The sequence below is a fragment of the Ascaphus truei genome, chromosome 7, assembly GCF_040206685.1.
Source record: "Ascaphus truei isolate aAscTru1 chromosome 7, aAscTru1.hap1, whole genome shotgun sequence".
NCBI lineage: Eukaryota > Metazoa > Chordata > Amphibia > Anura > Ascaphidae > Ascaphus > Ascaphus truei.
The window spans coordinates 55658175-55685411 of NC_134489.1; the positions used below are offsets into that span (position 1 = coordinate 55658175).

The 27237-nt window shown below is 40.2% G+C and overlaps 2 protein-coding genes across 4 annotated transcripts; one reads left to right on the forward strand and one right to left on the reverse strand.

The window, feature by feature from the left end:
• C7H2orf80 (chromosome 7 C2orf80 homolog) lies at positions 1 to 26917 on the forward strand. 3 transcript variants are annotated; one of them, XM_075608470.1, is made up of 9 exons: positions 1 to 93; positions 1336 to 1402; positions 4283 to 4364; positions 5049 to 5131; positions 9226 to 9310; positions 10700 to 10777; positions 18573 to 18660; positions 21056 to 21162; positions 24934 to 26917. In XM_075608470.1, exons 2-9 carry the CDS (start codon positions 1362 to 1364, stop codon positions 25021 to 25023), a joined length of 654 nt encoding a protein of 217 aa, XP_075464585.1. In that variant the 5' UTR covers positions 1 to 93; positions 1336 to 1361; the 3' UTR covers positions 25024 to 26917. The 3 variants fall into 3 exon arrangements, with proteins under 3 accessions (XP_075464585.1, XP_075464587.1, XP_075464586.1); XM_075608472.1 differs by having other exon boundaries at positions 18628 to 18660; XM_075608471.1 differs by having other exon boundaries at positions 10 to 89.
• On the reverse strand, positions 12608 to 16856 carry LOC142499304 (gamma-crystallin 2-like). The gene is made up of 3 exons (XM_075608473.1): positions 16698 to 16856; positions 15148 to 15390; positions 12608 to 12940 (listed from the first exon to the last, which is right to left on the reverse strand). Exons 1-3 carry the CDS (start codon positions 16704 to 16706, stop codon positions 12665 to 12667), a joined length of 528 nt encoding a protein of 175 aa, XP_075464588.1. The 5' UTR covers positions 16707 to 16856; the 3' UTR covers positions 12608 to 12664.
• Positions 26918 to 27237: the final 320 nt, after the last annotated feature.

Sequence of the window (27237 nt, forward strand, 5' to 3'; positions counted from 1 at the left end):
ACAAAATCAGCCTCAGAGTTGCACAGCCTGCTCTGCTTTTCAGACAGCAGTAGAGGCAAGAATAGAAGCATCAGAACGAATAATTACAGGCAGGTAATGAGCTATTATTGTGTCTCTCACCTTACAGATCCACACACATATCTCTATTTCTGTCTCCTCTTTGAGCACATCTTTTTTTTGTTCCAGATTCTTTTTTTCATCCCCTTTCATGCCCTGTTATTCTCTGTCTGTTTATACTTCTGTATCTCTCCCACTCTGCCTCATTTTCTCTTTCATTTCCCTCTTTCTCTTGCTATTGTTCTCTCTCTCTTCCTCTCTACTATCCTATCTCTTTCTCTGTCTCACCCTCCCTATTTATGATAGTGGATAAGGAAGCACATGTAATATATAACATGAGTGGTTTACAGAATACTGTAAAATATATTATAACACTATATACCATAGCATTTGACAAATAACATACACACATTTCACTTTAGGTTAGTCATCTGCAGAGAAACAATTAGCTCACTGTCCATTATCGTTCAAATTGACCGCTTTGGCTTCAAATGATGTTAAAATTATAATTCAGGTACTTTGTGTTTATTTTGCATTATTTATCCCAGTGACTAATTAAACCTGTGGTTCGTATAAGGTGTTGGGTATAGGAGGACTTAGGGAAGGATTTACTCCATGTACATACATTCTCAATAAGAAAATGATGCTGAAAGTTGTTTATTAAATCTGCTTGAAATATAGGGGTCTATAAATCAGAAAACCCTCATAACTATCCCTTTCTTTTTTTATAGCATGGAAACCAAAGAATCCTCCAGAGCTGAATTATATTGTTTTCAGCTCTGGGGATACCCCAGTTCCTGGGATATTTACCCAAGTTGTGGTTAAGATGAGCACTGAAATGGATATCCAATAATAAGCTGCAACAGACGACGATTTTGCAAACAATTTTATTTCCCTAGGAAGTTTTAAACAAGGGCACATATCTCTGGATTTTGGGGTCCCTGGAGCTAAAAAGATTGCAGTTTTGCGGTTTAGGATGCACTGGTTTCCATGCTATAAAAAAAAAAGATGAAAAAAAATTATTCTGAGTGGGCGGGACATCTGGTTTATGTGCATTAATTTCCATTCAAGATAACGGTTATCGAACATTAATGAACAAGTGCACTCTTCTGTTTCTTGGTTCAAGCTCTTATCAAAAATATTTAACATTGTGGACTCCTCTAGCAGCAACAACGCACTTAAATCGCTGACATAAATTGAGTGACTAGTAAACCTTTCCCTTTGTTCTTTTTCTGAATGGAGGAAGGACTTGAATTGTTATCCTTGGTTTTGTTTCAGAACCACAGCCTACAGTAGTAACACTTATGGAAAGAAAGCTGCTGAAAAAAGAGATAGAAAAGCTCTTGTAAGTATGGAGATCTTTCTACCCCTTTTGTAACGTGCAGCTTTTCAAGCTGATGTTCAATAATTGAAATATTAAACTTGCAACAAACAGTTAATGTACTGTATTAAAGGCTAGTTGCAGGCTTATACCTACAGATTCAGCGGCCGTTATTTTAAGGCATCACGGCGCCGTTTTCGCGTGCACTGCTGAACTCCACGTGGCATAAATGGGGCCAATCGCTCCAGGCACGCGCGTTTATCGCGGTTGCTTTGTTTGAATTTTATGGATTGTGTGCATTTATATGCAATTAAATTAATGAATTGTACTGTGCTACTGTGCTACTGTGTCAATTTCAGGGGTTTAGAAGCCAGAACACTAAAATGCCATTTTATGCACTCGCCTGCACTCGCGTCTTAAGGCGGTGTGACGGGGAGGAAGGGGTTAATACCTGATTTGCTATGCATTACTGTGGTTTCCTTCTCCCAGGGGTTTTTGTCCCCCATTTACAAGCCATTCCCTGGCTGCCATGTTAAAAGACAAAATGCATTGCTCGCCATACCCTCTAACCGACACATCATGGCAGAATAGAAACCGGCATTTCAATGAGCTGTAGGTATTTTTATGATGGAGCTTCAAAGGGGTCTCAATGAGCTGTAGGTATTTTTATGACGGAGTCTCAAAAGTGGTCTCCTTAGAGTCTCCCTGTCTAAAAGGGTGTCAGTTATGAAAAGACCCAGATACCTATATGTTATACACGGCCGGCATTCTGAGGTATCACAGATGCCAGTCTATTGACATTTATTGGTCAAAAATCAGACTGAGCGGCACCAAGTTATGGGTGTAGCCCAGGTATGCTAAGTGGCATGGGCGTCAACCTGACCCATGCGCCCTGCCCACCGAACAGCCCTTTTGACCGGTCTTTTGAACTGTGAGTAACTTGGCTGTTCGTGGGTTTTTTTGTTCCCACAAGCGGATTGGATCCACATGTTAAAGATAGCTTTGGGCAGTCTACAGTATAACTGTGGCTCTCCAGGTATCCCCAGTGTGATTCCTGAATTTTAATCCATGATGTAAAGATGCAAGACTTTGTTCCAGCCCAGCAGCAATCAGTCCAGGAGTGAAGGGGTTAATAACATAACCACAGGACTTTTAAAACCAAGGTTGCATTTGTGGCGCTTGCAAGCAAAGGACAATTTATTTCGTTCCAAGGACAATTTCTTTCGTTCCCTTATCCCAGTGAGTGTTGTTTTCAGTGTATTCTGCAGATGTCGTGTGTTTGACTATTAAGGAAATAAATCACAATTTATTTTGCAACTTGTTCTGTTCAATCAAGTACCCAGAAATATAAATGTGTTGATAAAAGTTGGTGTCATCGTGACAGGCGTTACGGTTGGAAGTAATCACGCGCCATCACATGGGTATTCCGAGGTATAAACTGCGTGATTTCGTAAAATTATGGCCGCTGGATCTGTATGTAATGGTGTTTCCCCTCCTACCCCCCCCCCCCAATCGCATATCGGGGCCATTTATGGGTATATGTGGTGCGTACCTGCTGGTAACAGGAGGGCCGAGTCATCCGCGATTACTTTTGGACACAGAAACAGGCTTCTGGAGTCCGTGACGTGGCGCGCTAGCCCCGCCTCCCGCCTCCCACCCGGCTCACAAGCACGCACGCTGACGCTCATGCAGGGACACAAAAAAGCTCCTGCTTGAGCAGGAGAGCATGAGCGTCAGCGCTGTTTAGCGCTCTTCTTTTAACCATGTCCGAGGCCTAAGTTGGAAAGGAGATAGATATTTGGTTGTACCATTTAACAACTGAAATAGAATACTAAACTAAGTAATAGAGATTACACAATACCTTTTTTGCCTATATTAAAAGGGTAGTTTAGTTGAATATTATGCAATGTCAATTATGTTACAGACACTGTTTTTAATGGGCTAACACCTGCTTTTTGGATAGGGCATTGCAAGAGTTTAGTGACACTCAGTTTGAATAGGGTTTTTATTCGTTTCTCTGTCACCTAATGTACCCATCGAGTTCAAGTTAGGAAATTTGCAATAGGTGTTATAAAAGTCTAAACTGGCTTAATATGGCAGAGGGAGCGCCCCATGCATGAAAATTCAAGCTTCCTAAATCTCAGAGTATGGACTGAATCGACTTCTTAAAATGATCAACAACTAAACTGCTGCAACTGAACTCCAACCATGAAGCATTTTTTTTTAGGAATTGAGTTTTGGAACAACACATACTGTACTACTCTCTAAGGCCTAAATCCACCAGACTCTAAATACTTAATAGAGATTGACCAAGATAGACATACATTTTTTTTTTCAACCTCATTTATTACATAACTATGTAACTGACAATAACATAATGTTAAGCCTTGTTTTCTCCCGCAAAGTGCATTGCGTTAACTCTAACGGGCGTCAGTGATAATAACAAGCATGATATGTAAATTAGACTTTATCATAATATTGAATATTCACTTAAGTCTATTAAGGTTAAAGCAGACACTTAACGTTAGGTCTGGATGGGTGTAACGCCACAGTTAAAAATACTTTCATTAATATAGCATTATTTGCCTCACGTCTCTTTCACAACTTAAGTTAAATACAAATTTCAGTGTCTGGATTAGAGTAACGGTGAGATACACTTAACATGTTATTGAAAGACAACTCAACAGTATGCTAAAAAACGTAATGTTAAAAATATGCTAATGAGATGTAGAATGGCTGTTTTTTTAACTTAAATTTAGCTTTGAGAATAAGTGTCAGGGAATGTGACATCCATTCCTGTTTGAGATAACGTCATATCATGAGCACTGAATTAACAAAGCTTTGTGGCTCTAACCCTGTTATCTTCTCCTACAATATAATACCAATATGCTTTATTGTTTTAAGGGGAGACTATGTTGGCACTACTCTTCGTGAAAATGAGTTTGACCCAAAAGGAAGAAGGAAGTCCACATTTCTAGATGATATGGTAACTAAATCCACACCTGAGTGCCATATAGTATATTCATAAAGGCGTTATCACTTCAACTTCAATATGAACCTTTAGAAAGAGATATTGAGATTGTTTAGCAGTGTGTTTCTGTGTGACACTATATGGAGGCTACCTCTCATCGTAAAAGTAAAATATTCTGGTTAATGTATGTATTATGTGTATCATACCTCTACAGTTGTGAAAGTGTAAGGTTTCTGCACTCCCCCATACTCAATATTTGACTTCCTGTACGTCTTTTAGACCATTAATACTGACGGTAACTGAGACTGGCTTTTAATGAGTGAAACAAATACTGTAATCCAGGATAGTTTGTTTTTTTGTCCATTTTTAAATACATGTAAACTCTTAAGGGCAGATTCACAATGCTCCGTTAGTGACTTAAAGGGGATGTTAACTTCAACAACAAAAAACTATTTGCTTTGTGGATCTCCATTAAAGTCAGGGAAAGTAACGTCCGTTAACTATTTAGTTAACGTGACGTTAGTTGCCGTGACAACTCAGTTTTGTGAATCGACCCCTTAGTTTTTTCCATTTTTATATTTATACGAAAAGCTCTAGTCTACAACATTAAGTAGCTTTACAGTATTATGTGGGGTAGGTTAAGTAAGGCTGCAATTGTACTGCCATGTGATAATTCAGTAATCTATTATTATTCGATAGGCTCATTATGACCTGGCTATTGGTGTTGCATTGCAATGGCTAAGTAATTCTGAAGACGGAAATGCACTGAAAAAAGGAAAGATGTAAGTATAAAGTATAAAGGGCTATATTTTCTCGGGAATGTGTATTTTCACTTAATTAATGGGTGGTACAGTCTATGCTATGTGGGTTCTCCCTATTGGCGCTTCTGTTTTCTAGAGAATATAATTACTGTACTGAATACAGAAACATACTTTTGACTTTCAAGTTTGCAATGTTTTTTTCATCAGCAATAAATGTTCTGATATGGTTTGGTGGTCATAGATGTAATTTCGTTGTGCTTTGATAAGACTTACTAATGTGAATAAAAGATCGTACTCATGAATACTTGACAACTTCTGCAATCTTGTTGTATTGTATGTCTTTATTTATATAGCGCCATAAATATACATAGCGCTTCACAGTAGTAATACATGTTGTAATCATATAAATAACAAATAGTATAAATAACAGGTCATGGGAATAAGTGCTTCAGACATAAGAGTAACATTAAGGAAGAGGAGTCCCTGCTCCGAGGAGCTTACAATATAATTGGTAGGTAGGAGAAGGTATAGAGACAGTAGGAGGGAATTCTAGTAAGTGCGTCTGCAGGGGGCCAAGCTTTATGTATCATGTGTCCAGGATTATCCACAGTGCTATTCATATGCTTCTTTAAGCAAATGTGTCTTAAGGTGGGTCTTAAAGGTGGATAGAGAGGGTGCTAGTCTGGTATTGAGGGGAAGGGCATTCCAGAGGTGCGGGGCAGTCAGTGAGAAAGGTTTAAGGCGGGAGAGGGCTTTAGATACAAAGGGGGTAGAAAGAAGACATCCTTGAGAAGACCACAGGAGTCGGGATGGTGCATAGCGAGAAATTAAGGCTGAGATGTAAGGAGGGGCAGAAGAGAGTAAAGCTTTAAATGTGAGGAGGAGAATTGAGTGTGAGATGCGGGATTTGATCGGAAGCCAGGAGAGGGATTTCAGGAGGGGAGACGCGGAGACAGATTTAGGAAAGAGTAGAGTAATTCTGGCAGCAGCGTTTAGTATAGATTGTAGGGGAGACAGGTGAGAGGCAGTGAGGCCGGACAGCAGGAGGTTGCAGTAATCGAGACGGGAGAGAATAAGGGCCTGAGTCAGAGTTTTAGCAGACGAGTAACAGAGGAAAGGGCGTATCTTTGTGATATTGCGGAGGAAAAAGCGACAAGTTTTAGAAACGTTTTGAATGTGAGAGGAGAATGTGAGAGAGGAATTGAGTGTGACCCCTAGGCAGCGTGCTTGGGCTACTGGGTGAATGATCGTATTTCCAACAGTAATGTGGAAGGAGGTAGTAGGGCCAGGTTTGGGAGGAAGTATAAGGAGCTCTGTTTTTGCCATGTTAAGTTTCAGTCGGTGGATGGCCATCCAGGATGATATTCCAGACAGACATTCAGAAACTTTGGTCTGTATAGCAGGTGTAAGGTCAGGGGTTGAAAGGTAAATTTGTGTGTCGTCAGCATAGAGGTGATATTTAAACCCAAAAGATGTGATTAGGTCACCTAGAGAGAGTGTGTAAAGAGAGAAGAGAAGGGGTCCCAGGACGAACCCTGGGGTACCCCCACAGAGCGATCGATAGAGGAGGAGGAGGAGGAGTTAGCAAAAGAGACACTGAAAGTACGATGGGAGAGGTAAGAGGAGATCCAGGATAGAGCTTTGTTCCGATTACCAAGAGTATGGAGACTGTGGAGGAGAAGAGGGTGGGCCACGGTGTCAAATGCTGCAGAGAGGTCGAGTAATATGAGCAGAGTGTAATGACCTCTGTCTTTGGCAGCATGGAGGTCGTCGGTTATTTTAGTGAGGGCTGTTTCAGTAGAGTGAGCAGTGCGGAAGCCAGATTGTAGAGGGTCTAGAAGAGAATAGGTGTTGAGAAAGTGTAGCAATCGAGAGAATACAAGACGTTCAAGGAGTTTGGAGGCAAAAGGCAGGAGGGAGACAGGTCGATAGTTAGAAGGACAAGTAGGGTCAAGCTTGCTGTTTTTGAGCAATGGTATCACGGTTGCATGTTTGAAGGAGGATGGAAAAGTACCAGAGTAGAGGGAAGAGTTAAAGATCTGTGTTGTTTTGTGACAGGTTTAAAACATTGGCCTAGATCCACTAAACTCTGAGATTTGGCGTTATCTGGTTTAAACCCACTATTTTTTTTATCAAGTGACTTACTAAAGCCATATTGCATGCAGTAAAGCACTAACAATGTGTAGTTTACAACGTTTAGGCTGTAGTTACAATGGAAATGTGCATGTCAATAACATTAACATGCTATTTCCTATATTCTGATATCTACCGCCCAAATTTCTCTGCAATTTGTATCACTTACTTGGGGGTTTGCAACTGCCCTATGTGTATAATTGCTTTTATATACATATAGGCAAGATAACCTGAACCAAACTAAAATAGATTGTAAAAATGCATTTTAACTAAATGTTTTACACAATATTAAACCCTTAGTAGCGCACATGACCAGATAGTCATAGGAAGCTCATGACTAGCTGTCCACTTTAGTCTATTAATGGGTTATCCTAACATCTCACTACCCCGTTGCATACCAAATAAGCTAGTATGGCATTGCTTCACAATCAATGACGCACTAACTGCTAAGATAAGCAAGCAAGCCAAAGCTGGCTAATAAGGCTGCGGGTCTGCCCATAAAAAAAGAAAATCCCAGAACACAATGCATTGGTACCAGTAATTAACGCTTATTTATCGGCAGAGTTAATTACCACAAAGCCATTCTTTTATTTCACACCATGTAAATTATTGGCAGTTATATTGTGTTTGCTGGATGTGATATTACCTCAGTTTACCAGAATTCAGTGAATCGTGGCCACTTAAAGGTATATACATTCAATCACTTGTGGATAAAAACATAAATTGCATTAACATTTCAATCCTCTGAAATACAGTAAAGGTCCCATAGCATTAATTAAATAATTTCACATGTTATTATCCACATCTGAATACTATCTATCTGTCTGTCTGTCCGTCCGTCCGTCCGTCCGTCCGTCTGTCTGTCTATTTATCTTATCTATCTATCTATCTATCTATCTATCTATCTATCTAATCTATCTAATCTAGCGAATCTATCGATCTGCGCTGTCTATCCTATCTTATCTATTTATCTTATTATCTATCTTATCTATCTGTGCACCCCAAAACTGGAACAATCTACATCTCCATACATACGGAGACGCTCACATCCACCACCAGTCTAAATGTGAGACAGCTTTAGTTTTGAAAGAACTTAATCTGGTCTGTAACTGTTACATACACCTATAATATACAGTTGTGTGAAATAGAAAGTACACCCTCTTTGAATTCCTTGGTTTTACATATCAGGACATAATAACAATCATCTGTTCCTTAGCAGGTCTAAAAATTAGGTAAATTCAACCTCAGATGAACAACAACACATGACATATTACACCGTGTCATGATTTATTTAACAAAAATAAAGCCAAAATGGAGATTATTGTTATTATGTCCTGATATGTAAAACCATAGAATTCAAAGAGGGTGTACTTTCATTTTCACAAAACTGTATATTATCTCTAACTGTGCATGCAATGTCTTGTATATAATGTATACCCTGTTCACTTATGTAACCATGTATTGTAACCATGTATTATTTGTCATCTTAACTCTATGCCCAGGACATACTTGAAACCGAGAGGTAACTCTCAATGTATTACTTCCGGGTAAAACATTTTTATAAATAAATAAATACAATCTATCTCTTTCTCCAATTAAACCTGTTCCTGAATATCTTGCAGTTTGATTGGGTTCCAGCTATGGTTGAGAAAGTTACAAGGCCTGTGACAAAGGGGGTATTCCTCTATGTACTGTTCAGGCTGTTTTGGGCTGAAAATCCCCATTACCTTCAATGGGGATATTCTTCCGAAAATGGCCATACGTTGTCTTTGCCTCTCCTTGTAAGTGTGTCACACTTGAGACATAGAAACTATCTATGGTTTTGTAACTTGACCCTAAATATGTAGATCTCAATTACAGTATGAATCATGGATCAACTCGCTATAATAAGGAAGTGCAGTACCTTCTATAACGTGTGCTTATATTTGTTTACTAGAACAATTTCACCTATTGGCTCATATTTTTTTGTATTCAATATGTAGAAAGTTGCCGCAAAGCCAACATAAATATCCCAACCGAATGGAGCGAGAAGCTATGATTTTGTCCTCCTTTGCAGGCATGTTAATGGTAAGAAAGCTTTACCACACCTTTGCCAAAGTTTATAAATACTGCTAAGCCTCAGGTGAATAGGAATGAAGTTATGTCGAGCCTCAGTTCCATTTAGTAACTTTGATCCTTTATTTTACATTCATGCTTGTTTTTGAATAATAAGGATGGAGTGATTGTTTTAAGGAATATACTGTAACTACGTTTTGTCACCTCAACTATCTTTAATACACACTAAATCTACATTATTGAAACAATGTCCATGATCTGAACATCCCATTATACAGTAGTGTATGTGCTGCTCTAACAAGACAAAGGTCTTTAAAACAGACTTTAAACATTGGTTAAATATCCCATTTTAGTTGTTTGTTAGCTGATGCTAACTTTTTTAGGAACCTCTTTAATAGTTAATAAAAATGCTACACGCTCTCTAGTACTGAGTTTATTGGTGAGCAGCGTTAAAAAAAAAATCAAAATAAATAAATATGTATCGACATATCCTTATGGGGAAAAAAGGATATAATTTCTGAGCCTTCAATTCAACTGGGCCATAAATACACGTAGCAGAAACTACTGGGAACAAAATGGTTACATGTCTTTCTAGAGCTTTGTATTTTGTATGTACTGCTTGCAGTAGACAATTTTCAGAAATATAACTAATAAACAATTAACTAATTCACTCTCTGAACAAAAGTAAGGGCATTATATTTTATAGAATTCCACTTCAGTTGAAGCAACATTTTAACATGCTGAAGTGCAGTTAAAGGATGTAGGAGCATGTGTAATTTGTCATTGCTTTCCTGTAAGTAAATGAAGATAGGAGTTAGTTACCCATAAATGATGTCCTCCAAAGGGGGTCTGACTGGGAAGAAATAGAGCATTTGCCATATCTTTCCAGTCAATAATATCCTTGCAGTTGGATAGTACTGATGCAGCGGCCGTTATTCGAACACTTCACGCGTCATGTACATCGGAATCCCGATTTGAAACCGCGGGATGATTTCCAGCCTTCCCGCACTAAGATGCATGCGCGGCGAGTGCAGAAAAACAAATTTTAGTGTTCTGGCTATTAAAAACATGAAATTGACACAGTAGCACAGCACTGCACACATTACAATTCATCCATTTTATTGCAAACGAAGAAACAGAATTCATGAAATTCAAACAAAACATCCGCGATAAGCGCGGGTGCCTGGGGCGATTGGCCGATTTCATGCTGCGTGGGGAACAGCAGAGAACTCAAAATCGCCGCCATAATGTGTTCAAATAATGGCCGCTGCATCAGTAGTACCATCCTATCAACAGTAATACACGTAACAAGTACAACATTGCAACCCACTTCTTTTGATAATGTTTATCGATGGTAGACAACGTGGTATCAAAAACATGTCTGGATTACTTTTATAACAGCACAGCATCCCAGTGGAAAATGTCTTTGAAATTTATGGGAACAAAACTTCAACAACACAGTTACAGAGCTCAGCCAAGGTAAGAGCCTTTGTGGACTATATACAGTACCTTATCCACTAAGCCACAGGAAAAATAGGAGCAGCAAAGGATTCTGCAGTTAAAGGGTGTATGTTGTGCAATTGTGGAGTAAGGCAGGTTTGTGGACCAGTCTCGGACGTGAACGTGCTCATAAGTGTTCTTTAATACAAAAAATTGGACAAGTGTAATAAACTGTTCATCTTTTGGTAGTGGCTGCAAGCAAAATCAATCAGATTGATTCCTTGTTCTGTGGAAGAAAGTTGAGAAAAGCAGTGCACAGCCAAGGGAAAGGGTCCAAAAAAATTCTCTTTATTAAAGCATGGTTAAAAATAGTACTCAGTACTTTATCAATGAGTAAGAATGGCATCTTCCCTGAGCATTTTTAAATTCTAGGACTCAGCTGTGTTTTTGCGCCAAAACGTCATGATAAACGCACATACCCCATGTGCTCGTGTGCGCCCTCCTCTGACGTCGGATGTCTCACCCGTCAGCCACACTGATCTCCCGAATAATACAGAATGATTATGCTCTCTTCCCTCATACTACGTCCCCACCGTTCGTGACGTCCTCACGCTAGGGCATGCAAGCGCGCACACCCATATGTCCGCACATGCGCCAGCAATCCCCCTCGAGCGACCCTACACCACCGGAGGACAACGACACTACAGGAAGAAAAAATATAGATAAATACACACAACAAAACAATTAAAATTAAAATAAGGTCAATACTAAATGACAAATAGTGTCTATTAGGAACTACCTATTAGGGAAAATGTTGATTGTGTCGTTCAACAAACGCACAACAAGGTGCTGTGAAACTGACACATAGTGTCTCCTATCTCTTTATATATAACCGTTCACATATACATAACAATAAAACATCTTTAAGCCTTACTGATATTAAATTTTGTTCAATAACTCGTTATATAAACTCATAATAAATGTAATTCATTCTCGTCTGACTCCCTGTAGTCGGGTGGGCCGAGGAAAGTAAGGAAGGGGAAAAGAAAAAGGGAAGGGAGAGCGGTGGGGCAAGGAAGGAAGAGAGGAGGGAAAAGAAAGAAAAGGATGAGGTTGAAGGAAACAACCAGATCAAGAAGGAGGCAAAGAATCACTATCCCACTATACAGGGGATAACAAAAGCATGAGATCCATACTGTATACAGTATTTGATAATAACTGCTCACATCTATTACCTTTGTGTATATTGTAACACATAAGTATTGTGAATATTTGCATAATATACGAAAATTACATAATATATACAAAGTATCCCAGGAGCATTTCTAAATCCTCAATTAAAGTAATCTAGATGGAAATATGAATTACTTATAATGATTCCTTCTTCTAAAGTAATATAAACGTAATAAACGTACCAGATGAGACGAGCACCCTTTTGAATTCTTCCTACTGCTCCATGTAACACCTCCTATTAATTAAGAACTCAGGGTGGGCAAAATAGGGCCAAAATCATTTGATACACTTCTGAGACACATGTTTAAAATGCCTTTGCTTCAATTTCATGGTGACTATGCCATATTTAGAATTTCCTATATCGATTCCATGTGTTAAAGGCATGATAAGAACAGATATGATAGAATTGCACTGCATAATCAAAACTAATATCTAATTTCGTAACGTGAATATATTGTCATCACAATATTGCATTATGTTAACATGCTTTTGCCTGGGTAGCTCCATCTTTCTTGTTCATGCTTTCCCCAAACCCATAAGAATGTAAAGACATCCATACCCATAAGAAAGTAAAGACTTAGCAATACCAAGCCAACAAACCAGTAAGACACATAACAAAAAACTATTAAACCAGAGTAGTTTTCAATGAGGTTTATTTTTAAGCCATCAGATGAACTTTAGCCACTTGTTGGTCTAATAAGATTCCCTGACATGTCTGAAGGAGCCAACCCTGGCATTTACGGACCCCCAGTCGGTGTATCTTCTGTACTCCCCAGGTCTCAGGTAGTACTGACGTCCACGGTAGTTGGGCTGCTCATAGAAGATCCAATGGCCATCAAACACATTACAGGAGTAGATATCATGGTAATTAAAACGCTCATGGACAGATGTGCAATCGTCTACAAACTCCATGTTCTCTCCTCTGAAATCTTCTCTTTCATAGATTTTTATTCTATGAGAGCCCCGTTGCTGGAATATAAGAATTAAGTAAACATTATTGAAGTCCTCAAGACCTAAAAGTAGAACAAGAATAGCCGTAAATGAGCTCAAGTAAAAGTTCAGTCCTCAGTGGAAACCAGTTACTCATTTAGCTGAATGGCTTTGAGAGTTTGATAAGGAAAAATAAACTTCGGATTTCATCAAATAAGCATTTGCGATATTACAGTATCTCACTGAGAACATAGACAAACAGCTGTTCATGGTTGAAAGAGTGTAAGAAACTTCCCTAGTATGATTGTGGAAGTTCTACAGTGCTGTAGTATCCCAATATAACTTAGCACCCCCAAATTTCCTTCTATTTAAAAGAAATCTATGAGAGTTTCCTAACACACCGACCATTGCTAGATAAATCATTTAAGTATTGTGCAGGAATTGTTTCTGTTGCCCCATAATGCACTTGTGAATATATTATTTAGAGAGTGACTGTCATATTAAGTTTTGTGACTATTTAGCATAAAAAATAGGTTATATTGGGGACTTTGCTGGCGAATCTTGGGAAAACTTCACATAAATAAACTTAGAAGTACTCATGTTTACATCTGTGATTCAACAAAATGCCATCTTTTTCAAATATTTTGTGAGTTTAATAATTTCCTAAAGATCTCTGCCCCACAATATCAGGTGCTTTGTTGGAAGTTTTAGAGCTTGCTATAAAAGAACGGAGGTTAAACAGCTGGTCAGAGCTAATTAGGATTTTGGAGGTCTGTTAGTAGACTATATTTGAATAGTTGGAAGAGTACTGTCATTATTAGTCTAGACTTTAACATGATAATCTTATTGTGTAAGGATGAACACGCTAAGCTGAAATGTTTGAGGCCCAAGACAAATTTAAGGAGCATGCCCGACCCCCACTCATGGTGTACAGGGTGGGGTGGGGGGTGATGGGAGAGTGGAGGTGAAGGTGTGGACTTTGGGTGGAGAAGAAGATATGGGTCTGGTGTGGAGCAGGAAGAAGAAGGTATGGGTCGGCGGACGGGGGGGTGGAGGGCAGGGAGTGCCACGGCAGAGGGGGGAGGCAGGTGGCCCTGCAGAGGCCGACAGCAGGCCCGTGGATCAACTTGTGAAGACCCACGGATGGGCCATCCTTCGCGTTGTGGAAAGCCCTACTGCAAAACTTGAGGGGTCCCAGGCAGTAGAGGGGAGGGCACTTCAGGCCTGCAGATCTGGCCCTTCACAGTAGGGCTACTGGCAGAGGGGCCACTGGCAGGGGGGCCACTGGCAGGGTGTCCAGACCTCTTGATTCAATGGGCCAGTGATAGCAGTCCTGGCTGTCCCCACCTGTCAGGGGCCCTGATTTTATGGTCCTAATGGCTAATCTGTACCTGAAAGTGCATTAGATAATAGAACGAAGCTCTGTATCTCACTGTCATACAGTACAAGGAGCAAAATTAAATGCACGCAAGCTAAAAATTGGATACAGATTGTCAACAACATTTCTCTGTTCTAGAACGAGGGCCCAAATTTACTAAGAAGTGCTGCTTCATAAGACACCTAGCAGGTCTTAGAAAATATGGCCTGGCAGTCTCTTATGGCCCAATACAAATTACTGGGCTGTACGGTGTCTTCCGGAATAGAAAGTGACTTATGGCGTAGCAATTCTTAATAAATATGTATCATTATGTTTATCAATGAATGGATTAGATTAAGCACAGTGCATTTTGTTATCAGAGGAAAGCAAGTCTGCTTTTCGATTAATTGTAATTATTTAAGTCAACCTTGTGTTCACCTTCTATAGCGAAAATGTTCCAGATTGACTAAATGACGATAAGTCTTAAGGCACCTTATTGTCCATTCAAATGAATGTGCCCTATGGTGCTTTGAGGCTCAGCATTGCTTAGTAAATTTGGCCTTATTGTATGTATACAGCTGATACACAACTCATTGCTACCAGAGATACTATAATTTCAGTGCAAAGTACATTCAATTGGACATCCTTTGATCAGTAGTAGTAGATGTATGAAAGCCAATACCACTAGGGAAGGATGTTGATCCAGGGAGGAATCTGATTATTTGGCCGTTATTTGGGGCACTAACAAAATACTGTAAATATAAATATAGAATGAGTATCTGTCATCTAAATTTAGCACAGGTTGAACTTGATGGATATATGTCTTTTTTTTAAACCGCATCTACTATGTAACTACTTCATAATTATTTGAAAATCAGAACAGACTCACCTGGGGGATAATGCGGCAAGATCGGATGGAGTCATTAAAACCCAACCACTGCTGGAAGTCAGGGTATTCTCCCCTCCTCAGGAAGTACTGGTGTCCTGTGTAGTTGGGATGTTCATAGAGCATCCAGTTACCATTCTCAACCCGGATGGAGTTGCAGCGGTTGAAGTAAGAGTGCAGGTCAGAACAGTCAGAGCTACACTCATGGGAGCGGCCCTGGAAGTTCTTGTCCTCGTAGAAGATTATCTGAATTTAAGAAAAAACAGCAGTTAACATCTCCATGAAATAATGTCAATTTATTCACGTTCCTGTCTTGAATATCTCATTGGTCTCTTAGCATCAGTGCCACATACTGAGCCTTGAAATCCGTATCCAAATAAGGATAGTAAAGATTAACTCAACGGGTCGGGATCATATAAATGGCAGTACTAGATTTCTCATCTCTGTCCACAGAAAAGGTACTTTATCTTTAGTTTATCGAAAATAAAGGGCAGAGCACCCTCAGGTTCATTCACCAGAATAAAAATGTAAGGGCACTTTTTTTGTGTGTGTGTGAGATTCTCCTATAAAAGTTTCAGAGTATGTGGGATTGTTCCTTTAGGTGATTTCCCAAAGCTGTAGGCTTGAGCACTGTTTGAATGTTTAGTGCAGTGAGTTCATAAGAGACATCAGAGGCAAAGCTTTGTCAATGAACTCAATTTGATTATGGGGGGCAGATCAGACTTGTAAAAAGCTGACATGTTTATAAAATAAAATGTAATATTGTATTTCAAATATACCGAACAGGATCATATACCCAATTAGGATTTCCTTATGCAACTACTAGTTAAATAATGCTGTATAGGCTGATGGTAAGAAAAAGTTCAAATAGAATTGGAAACCTCACAATAGATAAATGCATTAAGGTCCATATAAACGTACGATGCTATGTCATAAGACGCCTTCCCTTGATATGGGCCATAAAATGTGGAAGGAGCTTTATGGAATATCATCTCTTACTAAATATGGACTATCATCTACATCAAATCCTTTTACACATGAGTGGAGATGTTTAGGAGATGTCTCCACAACATATGTTGCCAAAAAAACAGGGTCCCAGATGCAAGCTTCACAGTAAATACCCTCAGTCACACGCCAACCTCTTCCTTCCACTACACTTTGTTTCAATTCTCCACTCCTTTTAGATTGTAAGCTCCATAGAGCTCCTTGCCTATTCTATTTATGTATATTAATGTTGTAATTGTATTGTCATTATCTCCACCTCCCCCCCCATTGTACTGCTATGCAGAATATGTTGATGTGTTATAAATGAATATTAATGATAATAAGAAATATGTGTCAAATTTAAGAAACCTGGTTCAGAAGTTTTTTTAAATTTGATGCAGAATATGAAATCTGTGACACACTTTAATGAGCACGTCTTGAAGTCGATAAACAGAAAGCTTAGACTAAAAGATACAACTGCTTCTTACCATGTACGTTTCATTGCTAACATTATCTTCTACCTTAGAAACACAAGATGCTAAACCTCTACAAGATAGATAAACCATTACCTTTCCCATTTTGATTGTTCAGCTTCCAGCAGGTGCTTTTATAAACACTGTTTTCACAGGTGCTGTGGCGTCCCTTATATACTGTGTATTAGGGTCAGGGGAGGGGACACAGCAAGCTGGTTGTATAAATCAAAAAGTAGTTTACTCAGCAAAAGAGACCTACACAATTCAGTGACAGAGGCAGTCACGCTTTATTGGAGAATTTTCTTTCTGCAGTTAACGCTCAAGCAAAATCCGCTTTGTACCGTTCCGAAAACAAAGGGGAGATGTCAAGCGTCATATATGGGGTCAGCAGATTTAATAGTTTTTTTTTTTTTATGAATAGCCATTGTTAGCAATACAAATCTGTTTTAAACATAATAAAGCAATGGTTTCCATTACAAGTTAAGGTAGGGGTTCAATACACTTTAAGCTATTGCATTTAATATTGGGAGGCCTACATAATATTGTAGGTAATAATGAGATGTGGAACACCAGCATTCAAGGAGTTAACACGTGTTATGGGTAATACATAATGAATTTATTAAAAGGCCGACTTTATTATTACAAATAGAGCACATTACACACGACTTGCATATAATGATTTTAAAAAGAAACTACGTTGGGATGTCACAAGAAATTAGATAAAAACTGTTGGCATATTGTTGTCTAATTTTATTTCTATATTACTTCATATATTTATTATTAGAGGCACGGCCCATCTGGTAAAGTCAGGACCCTGCATACTCATTCTTTATTTTCTACTTTTTAATCTTCCCCTTGTAACAATTTAATGAACTGCTCCCCATTTTCAGCTATAACTAACCAGCATTGTGAAGTGAACATCAATTGATTGCTAAGGCACTTACACCTGTTTGTGAATCTAGCTCTGTGTTATACATTTCCATCTCTGCCTACGTCACTATTTAATTTTCAGACCTGAATAATTTCTGGCTTACAGTACTTTGCAGGTAGTAATCCCTTTTAATGCACCATCATGAGAGTTTTTAATAAATATAGTTTGTATACAGATGGATTGATATCATTTTTGAGACAACAGTGTTAATGTTTCCTGTTTTTTTTAACACCTATGACACACCAGGGTGTCAAAAGAATTTATTTTAGAATCACTTGCAAAATGGGTATGTGCAAAGTACAGGATGGGAGCTTTTTATAACAATAGTAATAACAACTTTTTATGAAGAAAAGTTGTAGCGCAAAGGGTCAAGTTAAGACACGCTGGAATTCACCACCTGCAATACCAGTTATTGCACAGCGATCTTGTTACCTGCCATTGATCTGAGTGGCAGTTACTATGGATCACTGTGCGATACCCATATTGGAGATGAGTGAATTTCCCTCTTAGGCCTTTATTCAATAAGGTCCCATTTGGGACAATCGCACCTCCATTCATATCAATATTAATTGAATATAGCAATTGGATATAAAGACAACTTTAGAAAGTCGTTTTGCAGTATAAAGTTGAGTGATTCCTGCAAGCAGATGTAGTGGGGAAAATAGGGTAACTGAATTAAAAGGAACACATTAGACAAGCACAAGGGCACCACAAGGTTATGGGAGTAAATTCAAGCTGGAGATGAGGTAGGTGTGTGTGTGTATATATATATGTGTGTGTGTGTGTATGTGTGTATGTGTGTGTATGTGTGTTTAGAATATAAGCAGACTAAATGGGCCATGTTGTCATTACCTGCAACCAACATCTATGTATCAAAATATTAGAGTATACGCTTTTTGGTACGGGCATTATTAAGATTGCACTAAGCTAACACTAGTAAAGGATATCACACAACAGCATTTTCAACATCCATTATTAATATCAGCATGGAATGCCAGAAACGACTCACAGCCGCACCATTAATAACTGTTTGTTTCCAGGGTCACTGGACACATCCCTTTAATCTTTCATTTCATCCCTTTGCCATGCTGACAGCTCCTCAGGCTGCAGAACATGCTTGGAAGCACTGTAAGTATTTTATTAAACCAAACATTTGTATTATTCAACAAGTAGATGGTAAAATGGTATACTAAAAGGAGAATACAAATATTTGGGATATTGTGCAAAAGAAGCACAGATTCCACTTCCAACATACAACTGGAGAAAGATAAAAAAGGCTCAAAGGCGTACTCTGTCCTCTTCAAATATATGTTTTGTAGAAAATAAAATTGGAACATATTCATGAAAATATTAAGTGGTGTTAAATTATTTGAATGTGTCAATTGTGCATTACTCTTTACTGGGTTTTGATACTAGACTATCAACACGGCTAAATGATACAGCTAATATAGCATAGTTATTACAAACATGTGTACACTTCTAACACCTTTAATTCTACTGGTGATATGGTGACGAGGTCTGCTAAGTATCTCTGATCCTAAAATAGTTAATTCACTTATTATTAATCAGAACACAGATCTGAACACGCCACTTTTAAAGAGGCAGTCCCACATAACAGTTTAAACAAACATTTTCCAAAGAAAATCCGTGCTGTTGGCTTCCTGAGAAGGATTTAAGCACCCTAAAAGCAACTATTTTACTTGTGAAAGGTGAAGGTGTGGTGCTTTTCTGTGGGTCCCCTAAATGAAAGCATATATCTATGTATGTATATCTGCTTGAGTAATGATAGCATCAGTTTACCTGTGGGTTTGTGGACTGAAAAACACATCTTATTAGCAAATGTCAGCAAATTATATAAAGGGACTTACAATATGTATCAGTCTCCAGGCTGCAAAGCTAGGGCAAAACAATTGCACCACATTTATCAAGGTAAAACATTCCCATTGAAACCTATTGGCTTTTGTTTTTTGATAAATCAAATAAGTATTTTTTCACCAATTTTGCAGCTGGGAGGATTTTGATAAATTACCCCCAAAGATTGTAAACGCCACCCAAAGCATTTATTTACTGAGAAATGTTACATGTGTGAAACCTCTTCCCTACTGCTGAGGGAATTTGCAGGCGTTATGTACTACAGTGCTACGTGATTGGCTTACAGGGGGCCTAAGCCTCCGCTCTTGTGTAGTTTTGGGCGAATAGGTGCAGCGCCTCCACCCGTGTGGATCCCAGCATTGGCGGGATTGTTCCTCACGAGAACCGGTATACCTATACTGTATACCTCCCAATGAATCACACTCACAACCAGGTATAATATATGCAGAAATGCCCAACCGATAACAATATACAACACAGTGAAATACAGTAACTCAATACAGTGTGGGTGCTTGTTCCCCCACAACACTTAGGGTGCCCTTGGCACCTAGAACCCAGTGTCCATAGAACCTCACTTGTCCCAAATGTATATGTGAAGGCAGCGCTATCCTCCCCCTTGTATCGTTGGTGCACTTGGTACCTTCCTGGTACAGGTCTGTATCAAAGGGATGCTGTTGGTAGAATGGGGTCGGGTCCCACATCGCGGGGTCTCCGACACCAAGCCCCTCACGCCTCTCATACGGGCCGCCACGCAGTGCTGCCTCTAGCCAGAGTAACTCACACACAATTCCTGCTCCGCTGAGGTATCTTGCTACACGGTAATCCCTATGCGGTTGGAGATCCATCACACACTTATCTACAGTGAGGGGACTGCCTGTCACCTAGGGGTAAAGTCTGGCCTAGTCCAGGAAGCTGTCTGCTCCCTGGACACTACCTCCTCCTTTTATGGCTCCGTCAGGACTGCCTTGCTTCCTCCAGTCCCAAAGAGGAAATCCTGGTCTCCAGGATCTCCCCTTCCTGCTGTGCCAACTGCAAGGTGGCCACCGAATTTACACATAGTTCCATTATGCAAACGGCTCCAACCCCAAAATTGCCACATCTACTTCCCCAGATCCTCCCGAGCCACAGAACCGGCTCCCTACGGAGTCTGCTACACACGTTAAAAAAATTATTTTAAGAGAATATTTAACCTACGTCCTATACTGTGGACTTTCTTTGTTTCCTCTAACCTTGGGAGATTGATGGCAGTTCCTGATCACACATGCACCTAGAAGCTTTTTTCTAGTGTATTTTTTCTATTTCCTTTTTGTGCGTCTGCTTTACAAATAGCAAGTTCTATTTGTTTCCAATATCTCACTGAAGCTGTTTCAACTAGTCTTTGTGCAATACTTAACCTATTAAATATGCCTCTGTCCTTAATTCACTTTTTGTCCAAGGAGAGACTGCCTCTTTAACAAAGGATGTTAAGTAAAGTTACCTTTATCTTACTTACACACATCATAGGCCAACATATATCTAGACAGTATTATCCTCTTCAATAAGTGATTTGTTTTTATAGAACATCTTGGAGTTACAGTAGGTACAATCTGTTGGCAGAGGAAATAATTACAGATAAATAAGTAAGAGAATAACTTGTTTATTTTCCTTTTAGGTGCCAGGCTGCAAAAGTCCACTAGTAGAAATAACAGCTCAACAAGAGAACAAAATAAAAAGACATGGCAGGAAGAAGTAAATTCAGTTGCTGAACATGAGGACACAGTAAGTCTAAAAAGAAAGGATTATGGGGCATATTAAAGTAGCTCCGATAAGTAGGATTTTGTTGTTTGTCCAGGAGGCCCGAAATTGCAGTAAATGTCCCGTTTTATAAAAATCGGCTGTGCATGCTTGATCGAGAATCGCTGGCCGCGCATGCGTGAACAATCCACACCAGCCCGCATGCGCGAATGGCCTGCCCTTGCTACGCATGCACAAATGGCCCATGCTGTGTGCGCATGCATGAATGGCCCTCACGGACTGTACATGCGCGAACGGCCCGCGCCAACTGCGCATGCGTGAAGGTTCTGGGAAAAATATGGTCACCCTATCAATATGTGACTTAATGCTTGTAAAGTGCACTTTACAAGCAATTTTGCATGTGTAGCTATTCAGAAAGCTGCAATAACATATCAAAATCGCATGTAAATGTTTTTTTTTTTACAAGTGTTATCACTCTTGCGTAAACAAACTGAGCGGTAGCTAAGAAAATTCTGAAATTAGCATTTTTGCCTGTAACTGCTATACAGGCAGCTCTGAGATGCAAATCGTGGCTAAAAAACGCCAATTTTTTTACGCCACCTAGAGGGTGGCGAGATAGAATTAGAGATTTGCATCAGATAGAGTATAATTTATTTTGACTACATAGGATTGAAGCCGGGGGTTTCTGGCGCTGAATCGCATTAATATCAGCTTTGCAGACCCCCTGCTTCAATCCTACAGTATGTAATAAAAATTAAATAACAGCCGAGCTTCATTACCTTTTTGGCTAACTGCTGAGGTAATGAAAGGGTTAAACAGTAGTACCCGGTTTGTTGTTGGTAGAGGGGGTGGGTCCTCTGGCACTGGAGTGATTAAATGACAGCTTTAGAGGACACAGCTAAATATTAGGGATGCCCCAATAATGTATAAAAGATATGTACTATTTAAAGTAAACACCGACATAAAGCTACAGTATAGTGGTTATTCATTAAACTGCGTTAGGCACCGATCAGGGTACTATCGCCCATAAATTACTATTGACTTGAATTGGAGTTTCCATGTGTTAGGACACCGAACAGCACCATGGCTGTTTGATAAACACCCCCTATGACTTATACTATACTTCATGTATGTTAGTTGCTTTATAATCTTCATAAAGACAATACAACTTGGCCAAAGTATCTAAAATCTGTAGTAGATCACCACATGCAATGTACAGCATGAAGTTTGGGCTCCTCTGGCACTGGAGTGATTAAAGGACAGCTTTAGAGGACACAGCTACATATTAGTGATGCCCCAATAATCACTTTAGGGTCTCTGTCCCTGAAAGACAAGGGCCTAGATTTACTAAGCTATGTTAAATTAGGCCAAATAATATAATACTACCTAAAACAGGTAGAGACATTTTAGGCGATTGCCCATGGACATATGCAGTGCCTCCAAATACTGTAGAATGATCTCTCAGAAAAAAAAAACACATTTCAGTGTCTGGGAGTAACACCAGAGTTATGTACCTGTATGTCTTAAATAACCGTATGTTATTCCCTGGCATTAAACTTAAAGCTGCAGTTCAGTCAATATCCTGCATGTGTGTTTTTTTAATAAATCAGTTCTGTAGTAAGAAAAAATACTTTTAGCATTTTCTGTTTTTAAAAAAACAACTTTGAAAGACCAATTTTCTTGTATTCTATTTTAACAACCATTTGCTAAGGCACTGCCCCTTCATGTCCTGTCACAAGCCCTGGCACACCCCTTTGTCAGCCCTGCCCTCCCTCTAGCACATGTCAGTGCAGGAGTGCTCATGAATATTCATGAGCTTCCACTGAGTGACAGAAGCATAAGAAAAACATATGCCATATCTAAAGATCTTGCCAAATTTTGCCGACCAATACATGGAGAACGAATTGACTGGCAGCTATACAGTTCTTTAGGTAATTAGAGATTGCCCACATGAAACTATTGAAGTAAAAAAATTAATAATAAAAAAAAAAAAAAAGACTGAATGCTTTAATAGAGCTTAGTGAATATTGGATGAATAGGCTATACTGAACTCATTATCATTTAGAATAACAGTTATAAATAATGGCATTATTTTTACAGTAGAAAATCATGCTTAATTAGGGGGGACTGGAAAAGACAGTGCCAGTTGTCAAACCTTCACAGTAAAATTAAAAAGCTCTTTGACTCAGGTTGCGTATGGTATACCCTCTGTTTTTTATGACTACAGCACTGGGTGTGATACCACACATTGGTGCTTAATGAATCTTGATTTGGAGTCTTACTTAATTTTGCTTTGCATTGCAACATTTTCAGGAATAGCAAACATATAGTGCTGGTTTTATCCTCTAATTCAGTAAAGATCCTGACGTGCACTGGGGGAGCTATGCCACAGCCCATTGAACCATAGTCAGCGTAAAATATAACTTAATTGATTTAATAAAGTAGCTTGCAGCCAGTGCATTACCGACTTTACATAATAAGCAGTACTAAGCCATAAGGCAGACCTGCACAACTCGTAAAGGGAGAAGGGCCGAACTGGTCCAAGGAAAAATATTTGGGCCGCACGGGTAAAATCATCATCATCATCATCATCTCTCCTCCAGCACCTCTCATCATCATCATCCTCATATATCTCCCCCAGCACCTCACAGCATCATCCTCATATCTCCCACAGAACCCCTCACTATCAACCTTTGCGATACTCCCCATCTATCTCTCATACACCCATCTCTCCCCCTCATCCACACACATAATACTCCCCCTCCACATCAAACACACAATAACCCCCTGCACATCACACACATCCCACTCCCTGCACCTCGCATCCCTCTCCCCCTGCACCTCACATCCCTCTCCCCCCTGCACCTCACATCACTCTCCCCCCCTGCACTTCACATCACTCTCCCCCCCCGCTCCTCATCACCACCCCCGCCCCTCATCATCTCCCCCCCTATCATCTCCCCCCCCTTTATCATCTCCCCCCCCCACCCGCACCCGATCACAGCGGTGGAAGTTGGCCCCATGAGGTGTTAGCGGTAAGAAGCACGCTCAAGGAAGGGAGGGGGATCACATCAAACTGCTGGCACTCCATGTATAGGCAGAGCGGGTTGGGGATGGGGCGGCGCGTCACAATGCTAGCGCTCCTTCCCCATTCACAATTCTGGCACTCCTCCCCATTTGTTTCGGCAGAGCGGGTGCAGGGGGAGCGTGTCACAATGCGCTCCTTCCCTCCTCTGTTTGCATAGCTGGTGCGGGGGGGAGCGTGTCACAATGCGCTCCTTCCCGCCTCTGTCTGCAGAGCGGGTGCGGGGGGAGCGTGTCACAATGCGCTCCTTCCCTCCTCTGTCTGCGGAGCGGGTGCGGGGGGAGCGTGTCACAATGCGCTCCTTCCCTCCTCTGTCTGCGGAGCGGGTGCAGTGTGTCACAATGCGCTCCTTCCCTTCTCTGTCTGCAGAGCCGGCTTGGGGGAGGAGGGGGGCGAGGCGGCGAGTCAGGGAGTCATCGCGGGCCGCACAGAGAGTCCAGGCGGGCCGCATGCGGGCCGCGGGCCGTATGTTGTGCAGGCCTGCCATAAGGTGTCTTTTCAGTTAAACTTAGGCGTAATGTGCCTTACGACTTAGCACTGCTTAGTGTATATGACTACATGCCCTCTCAGAAGCAATAGGGGTGGTTTAGGAAGAGGCAAAATGAGCCTCCATGTTTTAATAAAAAATCCAACTATTTTAAATGTGAAAAATACAATTATTAAAACCATATAAAATGTTTAGCGCCTTTTATTTTGCCCTAAATATATAGGATTCTGCTGAAAGGAAGGAATCTTCTGGAGAATCCACGGCAGAAGAAGAGATAAAAATTATGGAAGAAGACAATGTTATAATTTCATGAAGATCTAAAACTTGAAGGACACGTTCTTTCTTGATTTGCTGTGCATTATACATACAATTGTAATCTTTGTACAAATGATTGTGAAATTGAGTGAAATATAGAATTTGTATTGTATTTTAAGTTATCTACCACCAACCATGTACTTACAGTAATTCTTTACAGAGATAATATATAAGACATAGTATAGGTACAGCAATAATAAATACATAGAAAATACATAAAAAATACCCCCATCACTTTACATTATCTAGTCCAGTAGTTATCAATCTTTTTTACATTGCGCATTCCATGGTAGTAAATATTTTTTTCTCAAATCCCTAAATAATAAATCTTATTACCTACTCATAAGATTATTGCTAACAAAACTGTTTGACCAATCCCAGGCATTATTGTGTCCTGAGCTTGTGGGGGGAACACACTGTGACGGTGAAGGGGTTAACCAGGCTCACTAATAAAGGTTAAGCCCACTCGGTTACCCCTTATCTGTGTGGTGAGGTCCTAAAGTGTCAGCTCTTGGACCCAGATGTCAGAAATGCATTACTGTGACTGTGTGCAAATTATGCGACATTAAAGATTTATTTGTGTTTTGCCTTTCCTGGGGTGGTGGGACCGGGAGATTTCTAGGTTGTAAGTTTTAGGGTGCGTTTGCCGGAGAAAGTCTTTATAGAATGTGTCTATGTATCAGGGTTCTGGGATATCCCAAAAGTTGGATCCGGGAATTGAGTGAGATTCTCGGATACAGCCAAGCACATTGCTCCGGGCAAACTCTGACTCTGAAAACGTTCTTACAACTCACCGCCAGAATTCCTGCTGCAGCATTATCCAGAGAAGGTAAACGGGCATAAAGGGTTAATGTATACCTGCAATCATACACGGGGTCCCTGGTATAAAGAGAGTCCCTAGTATAAGAGGTGCCCAGATACATGCCCAGGTACCCTGGACCTGGTATAGGGGTTCCATGTGTGCTCCAGCTACTCTAGGTGATAAAGCTGAGAGTGGTTTCTTGTGTGAAAAAGTTTTAAAAGTTATTTCTAAAGTGTTCCAAGAATCAGGCTAGTGAGTGTTGGCAATATATACCCTCACTCCATCCCTGACACAAAAACAGGGACTTACACATCTTTATCACACAAAAATACAGTACACGGTGTATTTTATTAAAGAGTTATATTTAATAGGTATATGTACTGATAACCTGTGAATGAACTGTGGGATTTCCAAGTCATGGATTCCAAGAGACCAGATGGCTACCAAGATTGGTGCCTACAGTATGGGTTTGTTAGGAGTCCAGACTTGAAAGCCTCAGGGATACCAAGGTGTTAGAACAGCAGGGGTACTGCAGTTCTGCTTGAGTACCCGCATCCCGGACTAACACAGGGCTATTCGGCCACCATTTGTCAGAGCCCAGACTCTGTGGAGCCTGGACAGTGTGTGGGCTCAGTATGCAAAGAGGCAGAGGTGCCAGGTTGTGCATGCCCCTATGCAGAATGAGAAAAGGTACCCACCCGGCTTTACAATACCGGCAACTCAGTGATTGGCTGGCAGGGAAATTCCCACGCTCTGATAGGCTGTAGAGATTTGTGAATGGGACACTGAAACCCATAAGGAGCCTTGCAGCCAACCAAAGGAGCAGATTTCAAGCGCCAAACCGTCAGCGGCAAATTCAAAGATTCTCTGTGCTGAATGAACGCGAGCGGCGTTGCATGCCGGAATCAGTTCCAGGATTTTGTGAGTACCTCCCAGTCATTGGAAAGGGCTCATACAGAGGTAATTTTTGTGAATTTGTTTTAAAGGATAGATTTATTTGTTAGCCCCGATCCCTGTAAGTGTGTTAACCCTGTAAAGTGTGGTACCTTGTGTGTATGTCTTTTCCTGAAATAAATTACAATTTATTTGACCTCCTTGCTGTGCTCCAGGGATTAAGTAATTGTCATTTAATAATAAAAATACACAAATAATACTGAGGGGATCCAACCCCACCTCAGTAACAATTGTTACACAGCTAGGTTACAGTGACCATACATATGAACCCTGAGATACCTATATCCCTAAACAGTATAACACATAAAATACAATAAAAAACAAAAGTAATCAGTTAATATAAAACAATAATCCAAGATGGTTTAGGGAAAAACTGCCATAGAGGACTATCAGTAGCTGACAGGGGGAGACGGTAACTCACACTGAAGCAGAAATGCGGGTCCACGGTGACCGTAT